General features: G+C 42.2%; 1 protein-coding gene across 4 annotated transcripts; it reads right to left on the bottom strand.

Moving 5' to 3' along the window:
* Positions 1 to 3,987: 3,987 nt before the first annotated feature.
* zbtb10 (zinc finger and BTB domain containing 10) lies at positions 3,988 to 25,468 on the bottom strand. Of its 4 annotated transcripts, XM_005478494.3 has the most exons (5): positions 24,515 to 25,467; positions 16,101 to 17,133; positions 11,820 to 11,885; positions 9,198 to 9,373; positions 3,988 to 7,312 (listed from the first exon to the last, which is right to left on the bottom strand). In XM_005478494.3, exons 1-5 carry the CDS (start codon positions 25,184 to 25,186, stop codon positions 7,031 to 7,033), a joined length of 2,229 nt encoding a protein of 742 aa, XP_005478551.1. In that variant the 5' UTR covers positions 25,187 to 25,467; the 3' UTR covers positions 3,988 to 7,030. The 4 variants fall into 4 exon arrangements, with proteins under 4 accessions (XP_005478551.1, XP_003444217.1, XP_013126155.1 ...); XM_003444169.4 differs by lacking the exon at positions 11,820 to 11,885 and having other exon boundaries at positions 24,515 to 25,468; XM_013270701.3 differs by lacking the exons at positions 3,988 to 7,312; positions 9,198 to 9,373 and adding an exon at positions 11,286 to 11,666 and having other exon boundaries at positions 24,515 to 25,468.
* Between the last annotated feature and the right edge of the window lie 2,113 nt (positions 25,469 to 27,581).

Genomic DNA, 27,581 nt, shown 5'->3' with positions numbered 1-27,581 from the left:
AATAAGTTCTTTCCATTCAAGAACTTCATAATGAAAAGAAAAGATATTTGCTCCAAGACATCAAAGTGGTTCTGAAGCATCAGTGTAACTGCAGGTCAGGAGCTGCACGGTGCTAAACTGTCCTGCTGGGAACATTTTTGCACATGAGAAGCTGATTCGTCCAGAGCAGGGTCACGGCAGGTCACGGAGGAGATAATGGTGATCAGGGAATAATCTTCTCCAATAATGTCTTTCCCCCCTTTGACCTATGAGAGGACAGCAATGGCCTGATACATCATGAAGGCCAAAAGCACACCCACATGCACACACATGAACACGCATGCACATTTCATGCCCACACAATGTGTGGCAGTGGGGTTCCCCTGCAGCGTGGACCCTATGATTACCGGCCGTTCCACTTTATTTTCATGTCCAAGCTACCACGCATGGGCTACACACACACATTATAAACATCCCCTTTACTCACACACACACACACACACTTCCACTACGCTGCCATCCATTCAGCCGCTGCCCTGTACACACAAGCTCCAGGAGCACCAGGGGAGAGAAAGGGGAGTGCAAACAAACTCTCCCCAGGTTCAGAGCTCCGGTTTCAGCCTTCCGTCCATCGTGGCTGGGAGGCCATGGGAACATGAAGCGCCAGGGGCCCTGTGTCAATAAGGAGCAGTGGTTCAACACAATGAGGGCCTGCCTGCAGACAACACTGCTGACAGATATACACACAAAAGAGCCTGTGAATGGGAAGGAGGCTTGTGCACACATTCACGCGCGTGAACACACACACACACACAGGATAAAGAATAGGGCAGTGTGTGGTTGCCCACAATGCCAGTGTTTGATGATTACTTCTTTGTGTGTACACATCGCACTCAAACAGCAAACAGCAGTCTTGATGCCCAGGAGGAAATAAACACACTTATAATAAACGTTTGGCTCGGCATACACCGCAAAAAAAAAGGCCACAATGCACTTTTGCATTTTGTCCGTTTCAGTGTAAGCATCAAGTTTGTTGGTCTTAGTGCTGATCGGGTCATTTTTATGAACTGTGTGGTCTCAAACATGCACACTGAATGACTGACATGTGCTAATAATTCTTCTAAAATTTGAGAGATACTGAAATGAGAAATTTAAAAAGGAATGATGCATTAAAGCAGGGATGTCAAGATCATTTTACGTTGTGGGCCACATGCAGCACACTTTGATTTTAAGTCATAATTACAAGAAACACTGAATCCCTGAGATTTTTTAATATAAAAAGGGAGAAAAGAAAAATAGAAAGATAAAAAGAAAAATTTCAACAATACAGCTCAGTTTCTCTACACGATAAAAGTGTAAAATTACAGAAAAAGTTCTGGTAGCTCATTGACTGTCCTGTAATTATAAAACATAATGTTTTTGTTAATTCACAGACTTATATTTTTTTTAAAGTAGACCCACAATAATGAGAATAGACACTTTTATAGTAGATAGAGGAAATAAAGGAACCTTTCTGTCATTGAGCTGTTTATTTATTGCTTAATTACTTTAGTGTTGTATGAATGGCAGTGGGGTGGGAGCCTTTATCAATAGGAAAAGCTCTAAATCCTGAGAAAATACAGCTTAAAGTTCTAAATCTATTCACTCTTTCACATTTTCCAAAGCCTTCCAGTGTGCCGGATTGGAGTCTGTGATCGATTCAGGCTCCCAGGCCTTATGTTTGGCACCTCTGCATTACAGACTCACTGCATCTCCTCACTCAGCAGCACAGTTACCGGGTTGTTCATGATCAGTATCGCTGCGTAACTGGAACAGAAGGATGAGTTTTTGGCCAAGAAGGAAGAAATGCACAGAGAAGTGCTGCCACCTGGTGCCAGAGGGGGGAAACTTAAACTTCAAGCTAAACCGGGTCCTACCAGCAGGTGGCAGCACTTTAACTTCAAAGGTCAGTTAGAGCATTGCAGGATAAAACCATCTGTGTGTCCAGCCTCTGATAAGAGTCCAGAGGACTTCTGGGCTGTGCTATCAGGCACTAAAATTAAATAACACATGTTTTACTGATGATGGATTATTCCAGGTATCAGTTGACGCCACTGTTTCCTGTCTTTACAGAAGACATCATTATATTGGGAGGAAAATGTGACAGAAATAAGCACATAGTAAACTGCTGACCCAACATGACCTGAAGCTGTGCAGGGATCAGTAAATCTCTGAAAATATCATGTGTTCACCAGAAAGGAGTTACCCTGACTGCCGGCTGTCTGTCAGCTGTTGTTATCCCTTAACCACAGGTGTGTCACTCCTGCTCAACCTGCTGGTGTTCAACAGTTAGTGGAAACTCATAGTTTCAACTGCTGAAGCATGCTATCTGAAACACTGACAAACCCGGCACAGCACAAGGAAAAACATAACATGTTTAAAACAAGGAAGGTCTTCCCCAGTCCCGGGAGTATTTTCCTCCCATGTATACCAATGTGTTGTCCCTCTATGATCATAACAATACTAATATCACCACAGATGGTGCACAGTGTCCATTAAACAGTTTCTATCAGCTGTGACAATGCGCTTGGTTTCGTTTGTTCGCCTTGTGACTCTGTGTGGGTGTCATCGTGACACACGTGTTCTTGGTGACACCTGCTGTGGGAACTACCACAGAGGCGGCTCTACCGGTCTCTGGATAGCTTTTGTTAACATGATGGCATCTCATCTGTGACAAATACAGAGATAAACCTTGACGTGAAAGCTGGGTGTGGTCTGACCCATGGCACCAGAGGTCATTGGCTCCTCCACTAAAGGCCAGGGCCTGGTTCCACGTCGTTCTTGTTATTTATTTATTTTTTATTCTTTTAATGCATTTGTTATTCCCCAAATAATTATGTCTTCATCTTATGTTTAAAAATACATTCACTGGCCACTTTGTTAGTTACAGCTATTCAACTCCTCATGAACACGGATATTTAATCAGCCAATCACATGACAGCAACTTAATGCATTTAAGCATGTAGACACGGTCACGATAATCTACAGTTCAGACCGAGCATCAATCTGGCGTGGTCACCATGCCAGACGGGCTGGTCAGAGTATTTTAGAAACTGCTGATCTACGGGGACTTTCCCACACAATCATCTCTGAAGTTTACAGAGAATAGTCTGAAAAAGAGAAAATATCCAGCGAGCAGAATGTCTCTGGGTGAAAGTGCCCTGTTGATGCCAGAGGTCAGAGAATAGTCAGATTGCTTTGAGTTGATAGGAAGGCAACATTAATCCAAATAAGCACTTATCACAACCAGAAGAGCATCTCTGAAAGCACAACATGAGAAACCTTGAAGAAGACGGGCTACAGCTGCAGAAGACCATCGGGTACCACTCCTGTCAGGTGAGAACAGAAAACCGAGGCAACAGTTTGACAACAGAAGACTTTAAAAACCTCTGATGAGTCCCGATTTTTACTTTAGCATGTGGATGGCAGGGTCAGAATTTGGAGTAAAAAAATGTTTCCAGCACCTTGTTGAATCTGTGCCACAAAACCTAAAGCACAACTGTTGTACCTAATGAAGTAATGAGTGTATGTGTGCTAGTGTAGCTGATGCCGTTCATCTTGTGAGTCAGTCTGTGTGTGCATGATTATGCCACAGTGCGGTTCTGGAGAGCAGGATCTACCACAGAGGCTGTGCAGCTTGCTCTGGTAGATGTTTCTATTGACAGATTTTGTAAACACAATATTAATTTAGAGGTAGTCATTAACATGAAAATTAAGCTTAAATTTGAGCGTGGGTGTAAGTCTGAGAACTCCAATGTATCCCACTGCAAGACGGTCCCTCACTTCATAAAAACTAAGGTAAAGCAATCAGAAAGTGATTTGGTTTGGCATGTTTCTCTTTGTTGTTCAGCGCTCTGGGTTTTGAACAGATGGAGCTCAGTTTATTTCTTCGAAGAGTAAAAGGGTTTGGGAGGCCATCATCAGAAAACCGAAAGGCGCCGCTGCAGGAAAGAGAAGCGCACAAAGAGGTTAAAGCAATATCAAAGTTTTATTCTTAAAATGTAGTATAGAGAGGAACAGTAGTACAATTCAGACAGAAAAAAGGAGAATGTAGTTCCATCTTTGAAAACCCTTGATAAAAACGTAAAAAGAGTAACCTGAATCTGCTTTGTGTTCGGAGGGCACTGAGGCGGCGGCCCGAGTTTTGCATCACTGTTAAAGTTCGAGAGAAATTGAAAAATACAACCTTTTGCAACAGCGTAAAAAAATACAGCTGGGGAAAAAAAACCTCTGCTTTACATCTGTAGTGTTTTTGCTCTGGGTTTTTTTTTTTCGGGGTTTTTTTTCGTGTTTTTTTTGGTGTGTGTTTTTTTTAATGTCCATATAACAAATACAGCATAAAATCTAAAATGATACATCATAGTTTTGAGTTTCATTCATTACAGTAAAATCAGTAGGATGGTAAATAGTATCAAAAGAACAAACAAGACAACAGGATGGTGTCATGAACAAGCACACGGCGTGAACAGAGCGCGAGAGAAAGCGGAAGGTTAAGTTCACGGAAATAAATCGCCACAGCAGCTTTGTAGCCGACTGTTAATGTTCCATTAAGTAAATCCACTAGTTAAATAATATATTCTTCATATATATATATATATTTATCTCATATATTCTCAACATATCCGTAATATATCCCCTCCCACAGTGATTTGAAGGTAAAAGTGACACGAAGAGTATGAATATCTCTAAAATATATCATCTTCCACTGAGTGTGAAGGGAAGTTACACATCTTCTGTATCATCAGCACTTCAGTACTATACTGTATATTCGACTGCATACGAACAGATACTGCTGTTCCAAGGTTTTAACCCGCAAACAATCCGTGTTTCTTTAGAAAGTATGTGCTTAAAGAAATAATAACAAAAAAAAGGAGAAAGCAAAAACATCTGTGGAAAGGACAAAAATTAAAATCTGTTTCTAGGGTAAAGTGAATGATTCTGTAGCATTAAAGACATTTTTAAAAAAATCTCAACAATTAACAGACACGAGCAAGGATTTTTTTTTCTTCTACACTAAGCAAGTATTCACCTGGCTTTTCTCATACATTATATTTCAACAATAATTACAAACAACAATTTTGGTTGGACAAATAGAAATTAACAGTCTTGATTGCATTTTGGAGTCAATATATATATAATATTAAATAAGAAAAAAAAAAAACTAATAATAATAATAATAATATTTAAAAAAAAGTCGCACATTGGAAGAAAAGAACAGTTCCATTCAGACCCGCTTTTGGGGAGAAAAACAAAACAAAACAAAAAACCCCAAAACACAGAAACATAAAAAGAAAATTATTTAATGAACGCAAAAGTAAGTGCATGTCTATGAGGCGCCATAGAGCTTCACTTTTTGTGGAACAAAGTGTTTTCTACCTGGCAGACCTTAACAAAAAAAGACATCAAATTAAACGATGACATTTCTCTATCGTATGAAAAAAAAATGGAGTTCTTTTACACTTAAAAACATCACACACACAATGATTTCTACACGCCTCCCCGACCCCCCCACCCTCACAACCAACGTTCAAGTGATCCAAAATATATAGATATATACTGTATTTACTTTATACCTCAGTACCAAATATAAACAAACGGGTATGGATGTCCACTTAGGTCCTCAAAATGTCAATTGCAAGTACTGCCGGTAGTTCTACAAAAATGGTGCACGTGTATGTGTGGGTGTGTGTGTGCGCGCGTGTGTGTGCATTAAATAAAATTTCTTTTAAAAAAAGCTTAAAAACAATGGCAAAGCATACCTGATAGTCGCTGTAGCACAACAGTGTTTCTATAGTTTAAGCTGATTACATATGCATAACTGAGTCAGTTTAAGCTTTATGATTATAAACATCATATATAGCCTGTAGGTCCAGTATTCTGCAACAAGCATTACAGCACCAAACGTTTCATCATTTGGCAAAATTCAAGCTTTAAGTGAAATTCAAATGCTTTTGTATTATAATAATAATAATAATAATAACAATAAAGTGTTACTGTGACGCCGTGATTTGTGTAAAGCTAGCAATAACATTTCCCCTTGTACTTTCTTTTTATTCGTTTTTTAAATCATCTTCCCCCACCCGCCCGCTTAACAACAAACCTAACATCATCTTTCTCTCACTCATCTTTTTTTTTTTCCTCTTTTTTTGTTTAAATTCAGTAGTTTTTGTTTCCTGCTTAATCTTGGTGTGCAGTCTGTTTGGCACAATATCACAGCCCTCTTAAATTAATCATAAATATGGCTGTAATACATTAGAGTCGCAAAACAGATTTTTTGGTTCCAAGATTTTGTGCAGGGAAGGAAAAAAAACCAAACAAAAACATAAAACACAGAAAAGAATAATATTTAGCGCATCTAAGAAAAGAAAAAAATCTACAGAGCAAGGTAAAATCTTCCTGTGGACAGTAATGCTCTTTTTCTGTGTACTTCTACAACACACGCTCAGACGGAGCAGAGAGCGACGGCTTACTACGGCTCTGCTCGCAGACAAGGAAAAAAAACAATAGAACAAAACAAATTATAGAATCTGATAAGACCATAAAGACCTCTCTTCATAAATTAAATAATTAACATTTCTTTGTTTAGATGATTGGCCTAACTCAACTCAAAAACTACTTCACCCTACCCGACTCCTGCCCGCCCACCCGTCCCGAAAACAAAAAACAAAACAGGAAATAAAATACATCACCAAAGACCTGATTCATCACGTTATTCGTCATTAAATCGTTCTCTTGTGGGCGCTGGGCCCAGAGTTGGACACATTTGAGCAATAATAAAATCTGTACATCTTGGAGTTCCCGCAAAGCTTTTTTTCTTAAAAAAAAAAAAAAAAAAAAAAAAAAAAAAATTCCAACTCTTTGTCATATACTTGCACAATTAAGTAACCTCAAGGTTTGATAGCACTTTGGAGTTGATTGTTTACCAGCTAGATTTCTGTATACATATATATTAAACATCAACTGTTATTCATTTTTGTTTCTCAAGCTTGTTAAAAATGTATTTGTTTTTTTTTTAGTCCTCTTCCGGGGCAGCACCAGCGTTGCCCTCGCCCCAATTTGATTGGTCGTTCTCAGCAGGTTCCTCGCCCTCCACTTCTTCCCCTTCCTCCCCGTCAAAGTCTTCGTCCCGAGGAAACTCCATGCCCTCCAGGCCCTCCTGAGTGGCCTGGTGCGAGTCGGCGCAGTCTGCACACACGCCGTAGCGCCGCGAGCCGTGGCGGATACCGACGCTTGCTGCAAGCATGAAGATCTTCTTGCATACCATGCACTTGTATTTTTTGTCCTTCTTGTGAACCTAGAAGGTAGACAGGGTCGATGACATGGAGTAATTCCAGTTAGTTGTTGTGTAAACGATGTGGTCACTGGTAAATCTAACGTGGACTTATTCTACATTTCTTTAGTTTTAGTTGCAATAAAAGTATATTAAACATGACCAAAGTTAACGTTCTCCTTGAGATCGCCATTGTTGCTAGGAGATAACCAAGGTTTCCCATAGTTCACAAGTGCAACATTCGCCTTCAAAGTAAAAGTTGTGGCTTAACACAAAAGTTTCATAACTTTTACTTTGAAGGTGAATGGTCTCTGTTTCTGGTTTGAGCTGCACTTTTCATGCGTCGGTGTCTTTGATAGAGACTAGGCAACTGCAGGAATCTGCCAGCTAGCTGCTAGCTGGACTAAAGCTAGCACAAGGAGGTTGTCGGTGCAGTGGCATACACCTCAAGCAACCACTTGCCAACTGGTCGAGGAAACATTTTTCTCGGCCAGGAGGGCACTGACCCATCTTTAGGCCTTTGGGACTGATGCCTTAGCGGCTCATTACACATCGGTCATGTTGTTCAGTGACGCCACTACAGCTCTGCGCCGTTTACAAAAACCTCCACATCAGCGCTGGTAGAGGAGAAAAAAAAAAATGTCAAAACTGGAAGTAAATACTTTACTGCAACATCTCCCTCTGCATAACCTGCTACTCTGAGCTTCTGTACTGATAGATCATTAAAATGGTAGTAAAAACTGACACGATTGTAAACTTGTGTCTGGTCAGCACCGGCCACATCAAAAACACCGAGGTTGTGAAAATGAGGTGAGACGTGCACGCCCGGTGCCTCTAAACTGAGTTTCGGCCACTAATGTTCAATCACTTTTGCTGTACTTGACGAGAAAACATCGAGGATAATGGGCACTTTGAATGGAGAAAAGCTAAAACAGCTGAGGATCTGCACCCAGGCCAAGTTAAAAAGCCAGATTATTTCTGAATTATGAGTCATGCAAAGCTCTTCTAATGAAAGCTATGAATAAAATATGGAGCTGAACCATCCACGTTAAGGAACAGAAGCAAAGTAATATTCTAGTAATCTCGGAGCTGATGGGAGGCTTCAGACTAATCTAGGTTAGACATTTACATGTTTCCAGTTTCTATGCTACGCTAAGCAGAGGTAAGCAGCAGCTCAAAATCTACTGTGATTAATGGGATGTTAGCAGAATCAATATTCCCATCGGACTTGAAGCAAGAAAGCAAACAGAAGTACATCCTTCACTGTCAAAGTGTTCGTCTCAGCCAGTGGTTCTCAAACAGTACGCCAGATGAAGGGAAAACAGACCAACACGTTTGCTGATTGTGCCATACCAGCCTTTATTTTACCAGTATTGAACTTGGATCCTTTTTTTTGTTGTTAATGATTGATAAAACCGGGGTGTGGGGTTTGGGCATTCATTTTCCAGCTACTAGGAGTGGCTCACCAGAATAACTGCTTTTACCACTAGTGGAACACAGTAACATTTCCCCTTCTTTTTTCAGTACATGGAACTGGGATAATCTTTCTCAACTGACTAAGGAGTAAAGTAATTATGCTCCATCTTTAACGGGACGATGCCAGGACAATGATTAACTTGGCCTCCTTATCTTTAGACGCAGGAAATGTGGGACGATCCCACAATTCCATTTGTTTGGCATCACTTTGTGTTTGACCCTACAGTCCTCCCACCATTACAAAGTAAGACATGCAGCCAAAAATTTCTACTTCTACACTCACTCCCTTTGAGCAAAAGCTACCAGACACAAAACACAAGGTGGAGGTGCACTGATGTGAGGGGGGCGGCCAAAACGCTGTGGTGTTTGCCAGAAATTGGAGGATGCATGTCACGTGGTAGCGCGAGAGGATCCAGTGCATATGCAAACTCACCAGGGAATGTCTCTTTACATGCTCACGGCGGGTGAACAGCTTGCCGCAGATGTCGCAGCTGAAAGAGCGTACACCTGAGTGGATGATCAGATGCCTTTTGAGTGTGCGACGGTGCTTGGCGATGTAGTTACAGTGGGGGCACTTGAGCTTATTGAGGGCTAGGTGTGAGGACTCGCCTGCGTAGAGAGAAAAAAGAGAAAACATGCAGATGCACAGGAAGGTCAGCAGGAGACAACATTTCACTCGAGGAAAAGAAAGTTCCTTTAAACCAATAATGGTGAGATGGAGCAAGACAATTATCATAAAAGCTGCATTTCCACCGAATGATGACAGAGGGGTGTGCCAGCAACCAACATCCTGTTTATCAAATCACTGAGTTAAAATGCATTACAAACCACAAACTGTAATGCAGACATAATTTAGGCAAAGCTACGCACACTGCTAACTGCGGCAGATTCGCAATCCCTCTCTGTGGCTGCTGACTGGTCTGCGGGGTAACTTTATGACAGAGGTCACGCCATGGCGATGATACAAAGACAGATCCATGTTAGGCATGAATGTAAAGCAGCACCATGGATCTATGGATCTACTGCTGGGCTCACGTAGTTCAGTCGGGGGAGTGGGGGGGGGGGGGGGGGGGGGGGGTAGGGTTAATACAATTACCAGAGAACTGCAATTGAAACAAGGAGGCAAGTGTTAGTGGGCTACTAAATTAGTCTCTTTATTAAATAATAAACTGAACAACGGTATGGTAAGGATAGCGACATGCTAAAAAAGCTCGTTAGGAGCATTAAGGCAATCTGAATAATCCATAGACACTGAGCTACCTAATGATACAGAACACACGATTAGCAAGCTACATAAATAAAGCCTGGCCATTTTATCACTCAAGGACAAAGTCTATGTATCAACATGTTTATTTATTTCTTTATTATTTTTATTTCAGTGTGTAAATCAATAATAATGCAGATGTCCTTGCACCCTCATTTTCTTCATTAACCCTGTGGGTATGTTTACAAGCCAGCGAGGACAGCTGGGTTTGCAAATAAATAGACGATGTATTGATTTTGAAAAGGCTCCAAACGGGCTGTCTCCGCCGAGAGTGGGGTAATAGGGCTGATCCTTTTGTTTGAGCCAAGGAGCGCACAACAGAGGAGTCGTCAAGGCAGGTTGCTAAGGGGAGGAGGGGACGATGGTTGATGAGAAGCAGGTCACCTGTGTATTCACTCGGCCTGCGTGCGTGTGTTAAACACAGCACAGAAGCACCTCGGGGAAGTGCAACACGCTGTTAATTTAAGTTTCACAGATTTTGTGTAAATTCACAAACTGCCCTAAAAGTGTGCATTTAATAAAAATAAATAAATACATTTTAAATGCAGTGATTTTTTTATTTTAAGTGAAAGGTCACATTCACTAAGGTTACATTAAAAAAATAAAATAAAAAAAACAATCCCTATCACACCTTTTCAGCTGATGCCACCTGACTAACCTGACTCTAAATCATTAATCATCAATTTAAAAAAAAAATCAAAGCAGAATCAAAACAGAAGATCCGTCTCAACTTTACAAAGGGAGTAATGGGAAAGAATCTAATTTAGAGTGTGCTGTGGATTCAAGTCAATAACACACAGCTCCTATATGGATTCTGGAGTCAGATCTAAACTCAGTTTAGAGTCAGACGAAGTTGAAGGGATGAAACGTCGGCTTAAAAATGGCTTGACAATCTTTTTCAGTTTAAAGGGAACATTTATGAAAATGCAAAAAAGTAGTGTATACCCACTGACCTACCATTTCCATTTCACACCCGCTGTGTGTGTGTATGTGTGTGTATGTGTGTGTGTGTATATATATATATATATATATATATATATATATATATATATATATATATATATATATATATATATATATATATATATATTCTGGTTCTCAAGAATATACTGAAATCAATTACAGCTTGTTGTACCGTTGGCTGTACAGTACTGTTGAGTCGGAGCACTGGCCATTTTCATATCCTTTATAAATAGACTGAAAGTAACACATAACCTTGTCTAAATTTGTCTTCCCCTCTCACGCCTTGTTGAATACTATTTTTTTTTTTTTTTTAACATTTGTGCTCTGTCTCATTGTTATACATACACCGTTAAAAAGAAAGAAGCTTTGTTTATAGCTTTAATTTTATTAGCCCAAAGGACCAAATTAAACACCAAACGTTGTTTCCCATTTTTACAGAGAAAGAAGCTACACGAGACAGTCTTGCTTTCCATGTGTCAGTCTAATTTGCTTAAACTTGCCCCAGGCTTTCCACGTACTGTGGAAACTAAAGTCTCGATTCGGTGGAGGAACTTTTACCCCTTGGAAAGTGCCTGGACATCAGCTGATTTGAAATTCCAGGAACTTTTGGTGGAAAAGCACCTCACAGAGATCACAGGTCAGCTGCACCTTCTAAAACCAGTTGAACAGGAGTTCCTAAATGAACCAGATCGTTTGTCTTCTCACTTGTTAAAAGGAAACATGTTAAATAGACTTCCCACACTCATTTGAAATAATGGGCATTGCACAAGAGTCACTAAATTTGCCTAAGCTGGTAATTTAGCAGTAGTCTAGAGTGTGGCATCTTACCATTCTCCCAGGACTCCCCTTGCTGTAAGTCTTGCATGATGCTATACTGGATCTGATTGGCCAGCTCTGGGAAAGGGGGAAGGGACAAGAGAAGGGAAAAAGACAGATGAGAGGTGGTTGAGAGCCTGGAGGGTGGGGGGGGGATGCACACCTCACAAGTCTTGTGTACACAACTAACCACCCCCACATGAAACAATGGAAGTTTCAGTGAACAACATAGGCAAACACAAAGACACAGGCCCCAACTGTATGTAAAGCAGTGAGTTTTCCACCAACCAGTGCAACAAGTTAAGGAGGCTCCAGCGGGAAGGGGGTTAACTGGAGGATGACAGAGTCGAGCCCTCACATGGCTCATCTTACACTCAGCTTTAGTAAGCACTAGTGTGAGCACCTGTGTGTGTGTGTGTGTGTGCGTGCGTGCGTGCATGTCCGGTTCCTAAAGCATCAGCGCTTAGAGCCCATTAAAGACACACCCCTTTGTGTGTGTGTGTGTGTGTGTGTGTGTGTCTCCATTCTCCCTGGGTCAATATTTGGAATAGTGAGGACAGCCCCAGTGCATTAGAGTGGATTATGGAGAGAAGGGACTGCCCCTGGCGGCTTTGCACCTCGCAGGGATTGGGGGTAGGGTGAGCAGCGGTGGGTTGTTTCTATGCGTGGGTGTGTTTGGGTGTGCTACAACAGAGACCAGTGTGCATGCAAATGCATTTCACCTGCTCTTTGTGCCTTTGCAGCACCCACCCTTTAAACAATCCAACAGTCTTGTTTGGCCAAAGAATTTACTGGCCATGAGTAATGGCTGTGGGCTTGGTGTAGGAAGAACAGGCAGCACTAGCAGAGTAACATAACCTTGAAACACTCTTCACTTTCAATTGCTCTTATCCTATTCAACACCAACCTTCCTTTGACTCTCCAACATCAGCCGTCTCTACAACTAAACCACTGCCAAGAATTAATTGCTGCTTTTCTGAGCTTTCACAACTCATAATTAACTATTTGAATGGTTTGGGACGTTACCTTGAATGCTAAAAAAACTGACATATTTCAGTCTGCCCAATTTAAAGGCCAGACTAATTGTGAAAATCTGGGGAATAATTAAGAGTTGTTTGCAGCAACGAATAATCTAAAGCACAACAAGAAGAAGACAAACAAAAAGATCCTGTTTTTGAAAGGGATAATAAACATTGTAACAAAAAAAGGCCTCCATTTGTGCTACAATGTTTCCATCCTTGGAGCGCGACTACACAGATCAAACTGAAGCAAAATGAAAGCCAAGAGCGTGACATCACTGTGGGAAACTGGGACAGCTAGTATTGCTCGATGACTATTCACTCAAAGAGAAATATGCAAGGCAGCTAGTGCGAGACAGCTGTGTAGTTTAAGCCAGCAGAAGAGTTTTTGTGGTGTGTACTTGCACCAATGAGGGAAATGGTGATTGTTCTAGTATTTTCTATCCAAGTATATGTAGATTTAGAAGATCATGTGACACACAAATCAAGACTGAATCACAACAATTGAGCACTGTATGCAGTACATGGCTAATCAAGGCTAGACTGTGGGAAACGCCGTCACCAACCGACCGCTCTGACAAGAAACTTTTTGTCCATAAATGGCGCTGGACAATCGAGGTGAAAAATTGTAATGGTACGGATCTTTCAATCAGACAACAGTGTATCTAAACCAATGCAGAATATCTACCATTGTGGTTGCTGCCTGTGTCTAAAATAACTCACTAGAACCATAGTTTGCAAAATGCTGGCTCCAGAGATGTGATGAATTTTTCAGCACATTCGAAATAAATAAATACATGCATAAATAAATAGATAAATAAATAAATAGACTTGAGGAAGCCAAATGTACTTAAATAGAACGAGGACAAAGGTTAGTTATCTTCAACAGAGTGGAGAAGTATACTCGGGGGGGTTTTTTTGGCATCGTCACCTCCCCAGAGACAGAGGAAAACTCACCAGCTTTGTTTATTAACCACTTTTTAAAATTGCACAATAGTACAAGCTATTTTTTTGCCCATTAAACAGTCAGCAATAACAGGGATATGGAGGTTTCTGTCAAATAATCTGTAATACACACTTGTCTTTACGGCTCCCAGAGGTCAGTCTACAGCCGTTTTACCATTAGTATCTATCTACTCAGATCAGCTCGACGGACTCGGAGCAGTACGACTTGATTTTCACCACAATTAAGTACCACCTAATGTGCGTGGGGTCGTTATGGCAACGCGGCTGAAAGTCCCGTGACATCATTTGTATGCGACACAAACACCACAACAAAGGTGGACGTTGAGATGACATATTTGGACTTGTTCAAAACAGCTGATGTAGATCAGGATTCTTTGCCAAAACTTTTGTAGTTTCAACCTCAGCTCTAATCTTCAGAAAAAAGAAAAGAAAAAAAACAAAACAAAAAAAAAAACCCTCAGCAACTCAACTTAGGCTGCACTCTGTAGCACTACACCAAAATGGGAACTAACACTAAGACACACACACACACACACACACAAAAAAAAAAAACCCCCCGCTTAGAACGCACTCCACTGACAATGGGAACCGGAGAAATGCCACACACAGTACAATTTAACCTCAAATGAATGATATATCACATGTTTAGCGTACAACCGGGCTACATTTCTTATGACCTAAAAAGAGGTGAAACGCCCTCCTCTCAAACATCAAACAGCAGCAGCATAATGTGTTGCACATTTTAGCCTTAAATTCTCTGGACACCACCACTCACAGATATTTCACAAAAGGTTGGCCATTAGTTACAGACGTTCAATGTTCCTGACTGTAGTAGTTAAAGGATTTAAGCGTCTGGATGAGGAGGTGGTTATTTTTTGGTGAGCCGATCATTATTTACATTTAAAACGTAGCACATACTGCTCAACTAAAAATCTGGTAGTTGAGGTAAATGTACTGTTGGACAGAAAATATAATTTAGGGGTAAACAGCTGCCTTAAAACCTTTTTCATGTGATTGATATCTTACACAAAGCCATAAACATCTCTTTATTTGGAAAAAGCTGTATATACACCGAACAGAGACATGGAGCGCACATGTTAAAAAAAAACTAACAGCTTTAAGTGAACTCTCTCTAGGCCAACACCCAGCATCGCTACACGTACATTTTAAAAGAGGCCTTGGAGGCACTAAGAGCATTCAAGTGCATTTAGGGAGGTCTGTGGGAAGAAATGCTTCCCCTGCTTTCTTCATTATCCTGCATCAGGAAGGGCTTCTGTCTCTCTCACACCACACGTACATAAAATGTAGTTCTCTACTTCTTCTACACACAGTCTTCACATCCTCTTCCCCCTGTCCATACCACTCCACTTAATATGTGATATCATTATGGTTAGATGGAGAGCCATGCTTAATGGCAACAAGAGATGGAGAAGGCTGGATCTAAGAAGAGATTACCAAGAGTGCTACAACGTATGCGGACTGGATAGGGTGGATGAAGGAACAGACAGTTTAAGACAGAGCGTACAAAGGTAACCAGTGTTGAACAGAAGAGAAAAAGACTGAAAAGATAGAAGATTTCAAGAAAATGGAATACATGAAAGTCTCTTACAGAAACAAAAACAACCTCGGCGTTAGAAGGACAGACCTGGTAACATTAACATATCTAGATCTCTCATCTGTTAACTTTTATGAGCCCAATGGTCTGGACTAATTGGTGAAGACTGAGCCCAGGATTGGCTTAATTATTGACCATTCATGGCAGGTTAGATGCTTGAAAAGCACAGATTGGACTGCTTTGGGTTCAATCTGTGCTTTTATTGGGTTAGCAAGTAGGAAAAGTTTGTTACTTGATGATAAAGCCAACTGAATGTTGCTTTTGAACCACTCATGTTTCAGGGCTCTACTCAGTAATCTTCACTATATTTTTAAAACCTTTTTGCCCGACAAATGTGCAGCTACAGACTCCTTCCAAGGTTGGAATTACTTCTAAGGCACAGTGCGTTATTCTGCATTTGCACAAAAAAAATGGTGCGTTTACATTATTCACTTTAAATACAAGGTTTTAATGTGTCATGTGACTACCAAGAGTGCGAGGATGCTTTACAGTGGAGGACAACAGCTCGGTCTGAGGCTCTACTGTGTGGGGGGGGGGGGGGGGTAAAGGAAGAATATAAACACTTATGCAAGAAACAAAATGTCTTTTGCTAATTACTACTTAGCATTAGCTATAAAGTACAATCCACATATTCTCACATCTCATAGCAAGACTGTTGTAAAGTTGAAAAGGTGTGTTAAATGTGTGTCTTACCAGCATTTTCGGACAGCGAGGAGAAGTCCTCTCTGGGGTAGGAGGCTGAAGGCTGGATGAACATCCCCTCATCGAATCCCTCTTCAGGCTCTGGTGGGAAATTGTAGACAAACCGCCGTGTTGTAGCTTGTTTTTTCCTCCGTCCACTTCCAGCTGCAGCATCCGGTGCCTCTCGCTTTATTGCTGCGGGTGATGCGGCCGTGCCGCCTGTGGCTGGCTCGTTCCAGACGAAGACCCGCGTCTGGCCACTCGTCGCCCGTGTTTCATTGGTCTCTGCTGAATCAGATGAGTTGTCGTTTTGGTGGGTCCAGCTACCAGAGGCTCCGGGGGTTACAAGGGCACAGCCCTCACCCCTGACCACTGTGACTTCTATATCACTCGTCTCCTCTTTCACGCGGCCATTTTCGTCATCTTCTTCCATTGCCTCCTTCCCTTGATTGCTGCTGGCCTTGATTGATAGCTTTGACAGGATGCTTGTCGCCCAGAAGTTACTTGGCTTACGGTCTAGCCCTCTCTGTCCCTCTTTGGCCACCATCTGCCTCTTGTTGTAGTCCACCACCACGGAATCGGGAGCTTCTTGCTTGATGCTGATATTCAGAGCATCCTTTATGAAAGCCCTACAAGAATGTACAACCTCTGTCATCTGGAGGTAACTAGCAACTGACATCACCTCAATGGCATTTTGGCTTGTGAGCAGCAGATTCCCAGAGTAGAGAAAGTCGAGGATGACCGAGAAGCCCTGCACAGCAGCAACATCTAGGTGCGTGACCGTGGTCTGGTCCTGGGTCTCGCTCTTGGTCAGACAGTAGAGGGTTTTGAAGTAGCGGCTGCCTGCGACCAGGATGTTTTTGTGCGCGCGGAACACCTGGCCCGAGACGACAATGTTGACGTCACAGAGGATGCCACTTTTGCGTTGCTTGTCCAGCTCCTGTAGAAGCTGGTAACAGTAGGAGTTCTCGTTGGGCTTGTTGCGGTAGTCTTCCTCTGTGCAGTTAGTGGAGGGGCTGGTGTTGTCCGAGGGCCTCAGTGTCTCCTTTTAGGCAAGAAGGAAGAAGAAAAAAAAAGTATTGTAAAAAAAATGTGTGTGCCCACACAAGTAATTTGCAAGTGCAAGCATAAATGCAATCGTACACAAATGTTTTCCCTTCCTGTAAGTCCTGTCTTTACAAAAAACAAATACACCCACTGGGTTCCCAACGACACTGTTGCACCTGTCCTGGGGGTGAAACAGGTTTGACAGGCTGCTGTTAACGGGGAGGTGGGAATGACGGAAGGCAAGGTGCAGTACTTTAAGGCTAGGTAATACACTAATGCCAATTTGTTTTCTAAACCAAATTCCACAGCTGCAAATGTAAACATAAATTACAACCACATATTAATAAACACGAGAAATGACTGGATTCAACCACCACAAACAAAAGTAACACATCTTATTCCATGTACCAATGTATTTTTGGTTCCAGGCACGATGCCTGCAAAAACCTGAACATGACGCCGTATTTGAGCACGATGGCATGTTTGTTCAGCTAAAGCAAGCGTTACAAAAACTTAACACGTTTCTGAGCTAAGCATTAGTGACCAATCAGGCACAGATCAAGTCCAAATATCTGACTGATTCAACTCCTGCCAGATCTTGTGTTACAAGTAAGCGGCAAACTCAAGGACTGAATGACAACGCAAATAGAGAATAGAGTTCCTTGAATGGCCACTTAAGACTGGATCAGCGAGAGAGAGACACATATTAAATGCCTGTATTAAAATGTTGACATGTATGGAATGAATCTTGTAATTGCATATTGATAAGGCTTAAAAACATGGTTATATTCACCATGACTCCCAGGTGTTAACACTACGCCTCCTGAAGTTTCTTAGTCTTTGCTCCTTTTGGAGATTTTCAATGCAGTCATTTTGGGAATTAACATGACTTAATGAACAAGTCTGTGCCTCAGTTTTGGTAAGCAAAATTCTGCCCTTGTGTTGTAGGATATGTGTCTCTACAATATACCTACACAAGCTTTGAAATCAGCTTGCTAACTGTAGCATTAGCTGATAACTTATCAGTCCACCCTTTCACCTAAACACGGTCACTCCTGGCCTCGGAAAGAAAAGATGGCGATGGCTATAAAAAAAAAAAAAGAACACACAAAAGTAGAGCCTTCAAAATCAAAAAGCAGAATCTACAAACTGACGGGTGAGATCACTGTTGCTATATCCATCTTTTACAGACTGTGGTTTCAAACAGGGAAGAAAACAAATACATAGCATTAATACTACACACAGAATGAAACAAATGTATTTTCAGTGACCCCTATATACACTCGCATGGATAAGAATAATTCTGGATTAAGACCTCTATCCATTTGTATGTCCGGATGACACAGTTTGAGGCACCATTAAGAAGCTAGCCATAACTGTGCTAGGAGCATATTTGAAAATGCAATCTGCAATAACACTCAATGTCTTGAGTTTGTTTTGGGTTTTTCTCCCCCTTGATTAAAATATTTTTTCTTTCCATTTATATTCTTTAGTTAGCTTCTACTACAGATTCGCAGGATTCAACATTTTGCACGTATTTAGTTTCTAAACCGCTAAAATGTGCCACTTGATGAACAGGAAATAGGCTGTAAATAGACCAGGAGGCCTGAGAAGTATCCAAAACAAGCATGGGAGGGGTACAGGCAAAGGCATCAAACCCCACTCACCTGGAAAGAGTTGAAGGGCAAAGAGCCAGACTAACACAGAGCAGGAGAAAGAGGTGTGTACACAGATGTGCACGCATATGCTTAATGCAAACATCACATAACACACAGTCTGGGGTGAAGTAAACGCATATATACTCACAGACAAAATAAACTGCCCAAAAAAGTATATATATTTTTTTTTATATATTTACATATATATATATTAAAAAAAAAAAAATCATAAACCAGAACATGCATGTCAGTTTTTCCACATGATGCACACAAGCAGGGCATACATCTCTGGCTCATTTTAGAATTGCAGAGCAGATGTCCTAATCCAGAATAATTCACATTGCTCAAGCCCTGCATTTTTGCCCCCACCCATCACCATCTCGCCAGCGCGCGTGCACATGCACACACAAACACACACGCTGCCTACACGTACAGCTGGGGTTTCAGCTCGAGTAATTCAGATTAAATCCATTTCTCTGAGGTCCCCACCCAGCCCCCACCCACCACCCCTACTCGCTCCACACTGCAGCTCTTGTCCAGGGCAGCCTGGTCACAGTATAGGGGGGCTTATCATCCTCTGCCACAGCTGGAGGGAGAGAGATGGGATGGAATAAAACGAAAGGCAGAATGAGGGAGAGATAGGAGGGGTTGACTTTGCAGACCACATAAATAAATGGAGGATGCACAGATAGAGCACATTAGGAGACAAGAGAGCCGCGCTGCACAATCCTGGTGGGGGAAAAAAACCCCCCCAAAAAACGTAGAAACAGAGCTGAAAGAACTATATGAAAAGAAGCTGAGAATCTGCTGATAATAAATATTCCAAGAAAATGAATAAAAGGCAGAGCTTGAGAGAACAGTGAGGGAAAGGGCGGAGGAGAAAATGTCGAGCAGAGGGGGACAGAAAGCGAGCGTGATAGAGAAGGAGTTGGGTCACCCCATTTTAGCCTTCACAATAGCTCGTGTTCTCCCCGAGGCTTATTGTCCACTCACTGTGGGCCTTTGTGAAAAGGCTCGGCACTCACTCTCTTATTACACAGCAGCTCCCACTTGCAAGCATAGAAAGGAGCCATGGTGCATGTGGGTGAGGCTAAGAGGATGAGGAGAGAGGGAGAGAAATTATTCCATGATATACACATCAAAGCCTGTGGAGGGGCACGGTTATCATGTTGAGTACTATGGTTGGGAGGGGGGTTAATATAGCGTTGTGGTGACAGGCAGGAGAGCGATCGCAACAAGGGGAGTAGGATATGCTTTCAACTTAGATTGTCAACACTCATGCTTGTTTGTTTTTGCCCAGAGTTTTCAATTTTCCACCTAGCAGCATGAAATAAAATAACCTTAATGACAACTTCAGGGCTCAACAGGCTCAAAAAAATAAATAAATAAAAACAAATACATCTCAAATACTACAAATAAACCAACACCCACAAACTTGCAGACTGCTTATCATTTGCAGCAACTAACCATCCCGCTCCCAAACACCCTGACTCCTCTCAGCTTTTATCCGGGGTAAGTTGCTCCATACTGGCTTCATGAGCAGCATCATTCTTTCTCCAGATGTGCCACGTGTGAGATGGGAGCTTAAGAGAACCAGCAGATCAACCCTGCACAGCAGATGCTGGAGGCAAAACCAGCTTGAGCCAAAAGAGAATGTGGGGACAATATCAGCCTCCCCCAGTCATGACGTGGCTGGGTTTTTATTTGAGCCAGAGATGCCAGGGGTGGAAGAATAAAAGGCAGAAAGAGAGCACAGCATCCAGAGGGTGCTTTGATCTAGGTCAACCATGAATGCTTCAAAATCTTACAGTGAACAGCCAATAACTGCTGATTTACAGGTGGATTAAACAAACCAAGATGGTCATAAACCCGAGCCTTGATGCTCTGACTGCTTGTAGAAAAGAATACTTCAACAAACTCAACCGCAAACCCAAACAAACCACAACGCCCCCAAGGCCAGCAGATCCATGGCAAACACTCAGACACACCTCCAACAGATCATGTCATACAACAAGGTCCCCTTGAAACATAATAACCCACTGGAGCCAGTTTTTGTTTACCTTTTATGCACACATGTTTGCCTCTGTCCCCTCACTTATACCCCACCACCCTCCATCTATCCAGTCCCATGACCAGCCCAGCCCCGAGGCCATCTCCACCAGTCTTTCACAAACTCCCTGCATCTAGTGTATCCTTCACTCAGCCCCCCCCTTTCCTCACCCAACCCGTCTGTCCCCAGATGCTAGAACAATACTGCAGTGTGCATTTGGCCCAAGGTGTGGGAGGGCTGCACTAAGCGAGTCCCTGCCTCCCAACAATGCTAAAGAGCTGGGGGTGTCACTGACAGACTCAACGAGAAGAATTCTCCCTCCGGCTCCTCCCCACCCATTCCTCTGACCTGCATCCCCCAATAAACCCCCCCCCCCAGTCTATCTGCTAGGCACCAGGCTGGACCCCTTACCCTTGTGGGAACACTCAATCACAATGAATATGGTGTTTGTCTAGGGCTGCTCGACTACAACAAGAATTAAAATCAGAAAATTTCAGGCCAATATGAATCCCATGATTTCTCAAAGACTTTGGGAAAACAGGGAACTTAAATCTTGTCATTTTAACTGTGTGTTTCCTTCAGCTTTAATTGCAATTCAACAGAAATTAAACAAATAATGAAAAGAGAAAGAAATACGACCCGAACTAAACGTGTCCCAGCCTGCAGGAAGGGAAAGTGGGCTTTTAGGGAGCAACAAAACTAAAAGAAAGTTTGATGGGTTGAAACACAAGAACAAGAGAGACACTGTGAAATAATCATTTCATCTCCAATCTTTATCTTATTTCAATAATCGTTAGAAGCCAAAATTATAACTGAAATTAAAGTTTGATTAATGATGCGGCCCTATGTTTGTCTTTACTAAAATGACAGGATGAAAATTACATATAAAAAGGAGCCTAAACATATCTTAATTTCCCTTTTGGAGAATTAAGTGTAGTGATGTTATCTTACACCCCCATTTAGACCAACACAGTAGTGTTTGTTTGGCCATCAAATCAAATGGGTCAACATACATCATCTGACCTGACTACAACCGTATCCTGAGCTGGTTCGGGCATATAGCGCTGGTCTCTGGTGAACAGGCGAGATGGGGATTAAATTTGTCACTTATACTCAACAACAACAAAAACAAAAACCAAGGAAGTAAATGAAAGTTAAGAGAGAATAGCTGTTGAAAACTTGTTGTTATATGACAAGTACACATCTCTCTGTGTTATCATGTTAAGAGGAATACCAGCCACATAGTCTCTGCACACGACCATGACAAGGAACTTTCTCTATCACTCTGTAACATCTAGAGTGGGTTTAACACATGCTCAGCCGCCCTCCTTTAAATGCGTATTAAAAGAAGTGTATGGGCTGCCCATTTTTCACCATAAAAAATAAAACTTTTCTGAGAATTCAATTTAATTAAATTGGTCGTACATATGTGACTTCATATCTGATCTCAGAAAACCTCGTCTCCTTTTGCCTCCATTTACCCTTTTTTTTTCCTCTAGTGAGCACAGGGAACAATCTGAGCATAAGACAGCATCTAGAGAATTAAGGACAACGGCCCCCTTCTCCAAGGATACCCACATTTACCACAGCTGCCCTGGTGTGCTACAGATAATTGAATTAGCTTTAACAAATGCAGCAGAGGCCTGACTAACATCAGGAATGGGTGAATAGAACAAGACGTTGCCTCATAACACCGTAGTTCCCCTTTAATGTACTGCTTCATAATGCTGTCTTGCTTACACTGTTGCCTATTATTTCAGCAGTACTGTGTTTGCTGTTTTGTTTACTTTAAAAAGGCAGTCCAAGTTGAGGAAGCATAAAAACAAAAGATAAGTACTTCGGAAAAAAAGGAAAGAAGGCTTTAAGCTTTAATTCAATCTTTTCTAATAATACAGCATTGGGACGTTATCTACTCAGCTCTAACCATCTATCAGGAAATGGCCTGAAAAACCTCTCAAGACAGCGTCTGGGGTCCTTGTTGCTAGGGAAAAGCCTCACCAAGCCCCTAATCCACTCCTAGTGCTCTCCTTGCCAATTAGAGATGTGTACAAGTTAGTGGATCACTTTAAGTCATTCTGATTAGTGATTGCGTGTACAAAGGAAGGAACTAAATGTAGTAGTACAATCCTCTTCACTCACAAATCACAGACGAATAGCACCCCGCTCTTAATTCTCGTGACAGCTCAAACCATTCTCTGAATATGAGGTAGGATGTGGCAATTTAAAAAGGAACTGAGCTCTCTCCCCCCCCCATACTGTAGGACTAATGGGAAAAATGTCCTTTGACACCGAACTGTACAGACAAATCTGCCCTCCCTGTTTTTATGAGGTCACTAAAAGAGTATTGTAGAAGTGTTGCTTAAACCGCAATAAAAAATGATGAAGCAATAAAAACATCTCATGGACATCAATAAAGGGAGTTCACATGTAATAACGATGTGAGTGTTTTGAATTAAAAAAGGCATTCAAGAAACTGATATGGATACCCAATAACTTTATACCTACATCGAGCTTTAGCTAACTACACACTCTTTATGTGCCTATTAAATAAAGTGGAGTCATTTCCTGTAAGTATGACCCGTGGTTTCAGTCCTCTGCAAACAGGATAAGCCTTTAATCATAAGATATGCCCCAAAGTTATAGCCAGAGCCCAATAATCCAGAAATATGGATGACAGGCTCAGGTGATGCTGTGTCATCCTATCACTGACATCTATTTTCACTCTTTCAAACCTATTCAAACGCTGCCTCTGGGCAAGCAAGATGTCACGCTCAGGGCAACCTGATTTACTCTCCCCTCCTTGTCCAGCACTGCAAGTGACACCATCTATGGATTTTGGGGGGTCATTCTCGCACAATGCCTCTAATTTAGCTCCCTAAAGGGAGGCGGAGGTGGAGGAGGAAGAAATGCGCCAGAGGTCACCCGGGACAGAGAGGCAGCAGAGCTGCATGAGAGGCGGGGGGTTGGGTAAGGGGTGCGGTTCCCCGAAGGCTGCCAGGGTCGAGCCCTTGCCATTGTGCGACCTCTAGCAAGCTAGCGATCAAGACTGCTGCTGGTGAAAGGACTAGCTGCGGTGTACGGTGAACATCTCAAACTGCTCCACAACACCTGCACTGTCCGATATTTATCCATTCCTTTTCGTCAGTTATCAGTGATTAGCAGTTAATTGTGACACGCAATTAGTCCGGTCACTTGACAACAAACAGCCTCCGGGGCGATATTAGCTAGCAGGTGTCAAACTGGAGCAGGTCTTTAACTTGCCCGGTGAGTGGGCACACAACAGTAACTTGCATAGTACAATATATTTTGAAGTGATTCTGTTTTTCCACTCTGTCACCCCTTAGCTTCGCTACAGGGGCTTTCCAATACCGCAACTGGTCACCTACCTCCGGCTAAACAGTAAAGCCACGGGCGGCTGTGAAGCTAGGCTAGACATTAGCTGTGGTCGTTAGCGCACACCGATGCTAACTAATTAGCCGGGAGAAGGGATTGTGAAGCTTAGGTAAAAGCTCATTTTCCTCCCAGGCTGCGCTTTACAATTTGAAGTAACTTCTATTACGTGCGACAGAAAAGGGAAACAGGTAATGACATTAAGGTATGCCGACGGTGACAGGTATTTCACGTTACGTAGTTAACTAAACGAAAGCGTCGTGGAGTTGGGCTAACGTTACCTGTTTGGTGGGATCGTTTCTCCCGTGCTCAGAAGACAGGTGATGTCTCAGCAGCAAGGCCCTCTTGTAGTTGCGACTGCCTTTGACGAGCTCGTCGCTGTTTTTAGTGGCAATGTTGTGACACCAGGAGCAGGACATGAGTCCAGTCTCCTGGCAAAATTTGAGCCATGGAAATTCTTGCAACCACGAAGCGTGGAAAAGCGAGTGTTTCTGAAGCAGCGTCTGCGGTCTCATCTCTACCCCAGATTTCCTGGATCCCGTCTCGATCCCTCCCCTGGCAGTCTCCTGGCCGTCGGCGCTGTTGTTGTGACCGTTCCCCGCAACCCAGCTTTTCCCGTCCCCGGACCCGTCCTCCGCTTCCACCGAGTCGACACGATCGTCGCCGTCCCCAGCTGCCCGACTGCCCCCTTCCGGGTCCTCTTCTTCCTCCGCCTCGGGTTCCGTGCTATCGCTGACAGATCCAGCGCCCTCCACTCTCTTCTGCGACGGTCCTTTCGCCCCCAGATCCCTGTCCTCCTCTTGATCCGGCCTGTTCCCGTTAAAATGTCGATCTTGACAGGCCGGGGCCTCCCAGCTGTTACAGTTCCCCCCACCGATACCACTGGAACCCGTTAACCCAGCTAATCCACCTCCTCGGAAAGCCAGCGACCTGCGGTTTCTCTCACCGGACATTTTTTTTCTTAATATACGTTAGAATCTTCACTTTCTCAACAGTATCCCCCTCCTCCGATTAAAATGCTGTGTTTATAACCGATGTGTTTCCCGAAAGAGATGGACCGTCGTCGTTTCTGCGCTCCGCTCGGCCCTCCCGGTGAGAGTATGTAGGTTATGCGGAAATAAATAAAGGTTTTAAACGCATAATGAATTTCAGGGTTCTCGCTGCGTCCGCGCAGGCCCCGCAGAGGTCGAATGGCAACGACTTTCCTCCCCACAATGCACCTCGTCCAGAGGGGGGCGGGGGGGAGGGGACGTGTTGGTGGTAGTGGTGGTGGGGGTGGCTTTTTAAAGGAAGATGATGAGGGGGGTGTAGATCAGCATGGGGTCTTTTGTGCTTAAAAAAAAGCACCCATTTTCCGCATGCTTTTCATCTGATGTCTGTTTGTTTTATTAGACCGCAAATGTCAAATCACATTCCTCACGGCGGGGTGTCCCAACATTCATGAATGTCTGCAGTAGGAAACTTGTCGGGTGTCTTTTTTATATTATTCATTTATTTACTTTTTATTATAGTGAATATATGTATTATAAATAAAAAAATAAATAAAGGTTGGCATTTGAATATGAAGAAGTGGGGCCAATAAATATACATAAAAGCATGTTAACCGAGATATTTATTCCAAACACAATTGCTTACACTACAATAATATTAAGTCGATATTCGACATTCAACACCACAATATTACCCCTGAGCTTTATGTGGTGTGTGTAAGAATGGTGCCTTATATTTTGTATGTGCTCGAAGTATATTTGCATTTGTGGGGGGGTTTTCCCAGACCCCCTTTGTTGAGTTTGTTGGTGCATGTTGAACCCTAAAACAAAGGTTTTATTCATTAACTGAGATTTTGTATATATATTTTGAAACGCGTGTATCTGAAATAAAGTCACGTAATACGTTTGGACCCGAAGTGTCATTCTCTGGAGACTCCAGCCTTGTATTCTCCCTTATCTGCTCGTCTCCCGCTCCTTGTGATCAAAACGAGATCCAGTAGGTGGCACTCTTTCATCTGAGCGTCTTTTCTCACCCTCTGTGTGTCACATTGCTTGGTGTATAGTTTCATTGCTTCCCAATTAAGAGCTTTGCACACACAGCGTGTGAACAAGAGTGGGAATTAACCCGGGTTTGGATGACAATAACGTGGAGGATTGTATATCCCACAGGAGTGGGTAAATTCCCAAGAAGAAGACAAGGAATTTTTTGTATGGCTAGTGTGTGTGTTTATTCATCTAGCTCGTACAAGCTATCAGCTGGAAAATTAAAAAAATATAATGGAACTAAAAGGAAAAATAACTGAAATTCCTTCGATTCTGTCATACTAAAGTGCAGTATGTCATCTCGCATCAAATGAACAGCAGGCCTTGCAGGTGGCAGTCTCAGCAGAGTAATGACTGGCTGTATTTTTAAAATTAGAAATATCTTGAGTTGACTTGACTGTAAATGGAGGTTAGTTTGAGCTTAAGAAAGATATGTTCAAAACGATATTTAGCCGAATATATATATATGTGTGTGTATATATATATATATACATATATGTAACTCTAAAAAAGAAGAAAAACAAAAAGGAAATAGAAACTAATATTTAAGGCAGCCATGATAAAAAGTGATATTGATATCAATATAATTTCATTCTTCCTGTATATGCTGGAATTACATGAGGTGGAGCAGCAGTATTTTCCTCACTATTAGTATTAAAAATAAAATTATAATGATTTAAAAGCCTGATTTAACTGGCTTTTCTTTAAACTAATTTAGCTGTCGCCGCCTGTCACTGGCACCAGAAGCAACAGGTTTGCATGTGTCATAGTTTTCCTCGTATTTATCTGTAAGGCTGATCCGAAGGGCCAGCTCTGTTCTAGGATGCCCTCTGGACCCAGTGGAGGTGGTGAGTGACAGGAGAATGGCGGCTAAGCTGTCATCCCTGTTGGACAACATCTCCCACCCCATGCATGAGACTGTGACAGCACTGAGCAGCTCCTTCAGTGGGAGACTGCGGCACCCACGGTGTGGGACGGAGAGATTTCGCAGGTCTTTCCTCCCCACTGCTGTCAGACTCCACAATAAAGACTTTTGCAGCTGATCAAACACACACATCCACACATGTGCAATAAGACTAATGTGCAATAATCTTTTCTGGCATCGTTGTATTTTTACTCAGTTGTATATAGCATTTGTATTCTATTTTTATCTTATTGTATATTTTATTCTATTTTATTCTACTGTATATAGTATTTTATTTTATTCTATTCTGTACAGTTGTGTACTGTATTTATTCTTATTTTATTTTATTCTAATTTTTGCTTCATAACTTTTGCACTGTCCACTTCCTGCTGTGACAAAACAAATTTCCCA

The sequence above is a fragment of the Oreochromis niloticus genome, linkage group LG22 (genome assembly GCF_001858045.2).
Source record: "Oreochromis niloticus isolate F11D_XX linkage group LG22, O_niloticus_UMD_NMBU, whole genome shotgun sequence".
NCBI lineage: Eukaryota > Metazoa > Chordata > Actinopteri > Cichliformes > Cichlidae > Oreochromis > Oreochromis niloticus.
Note: the sequence above shows the minus strand (reverse complement) of the source record. Positions and strands in the feature narration are given on the sequence as shown.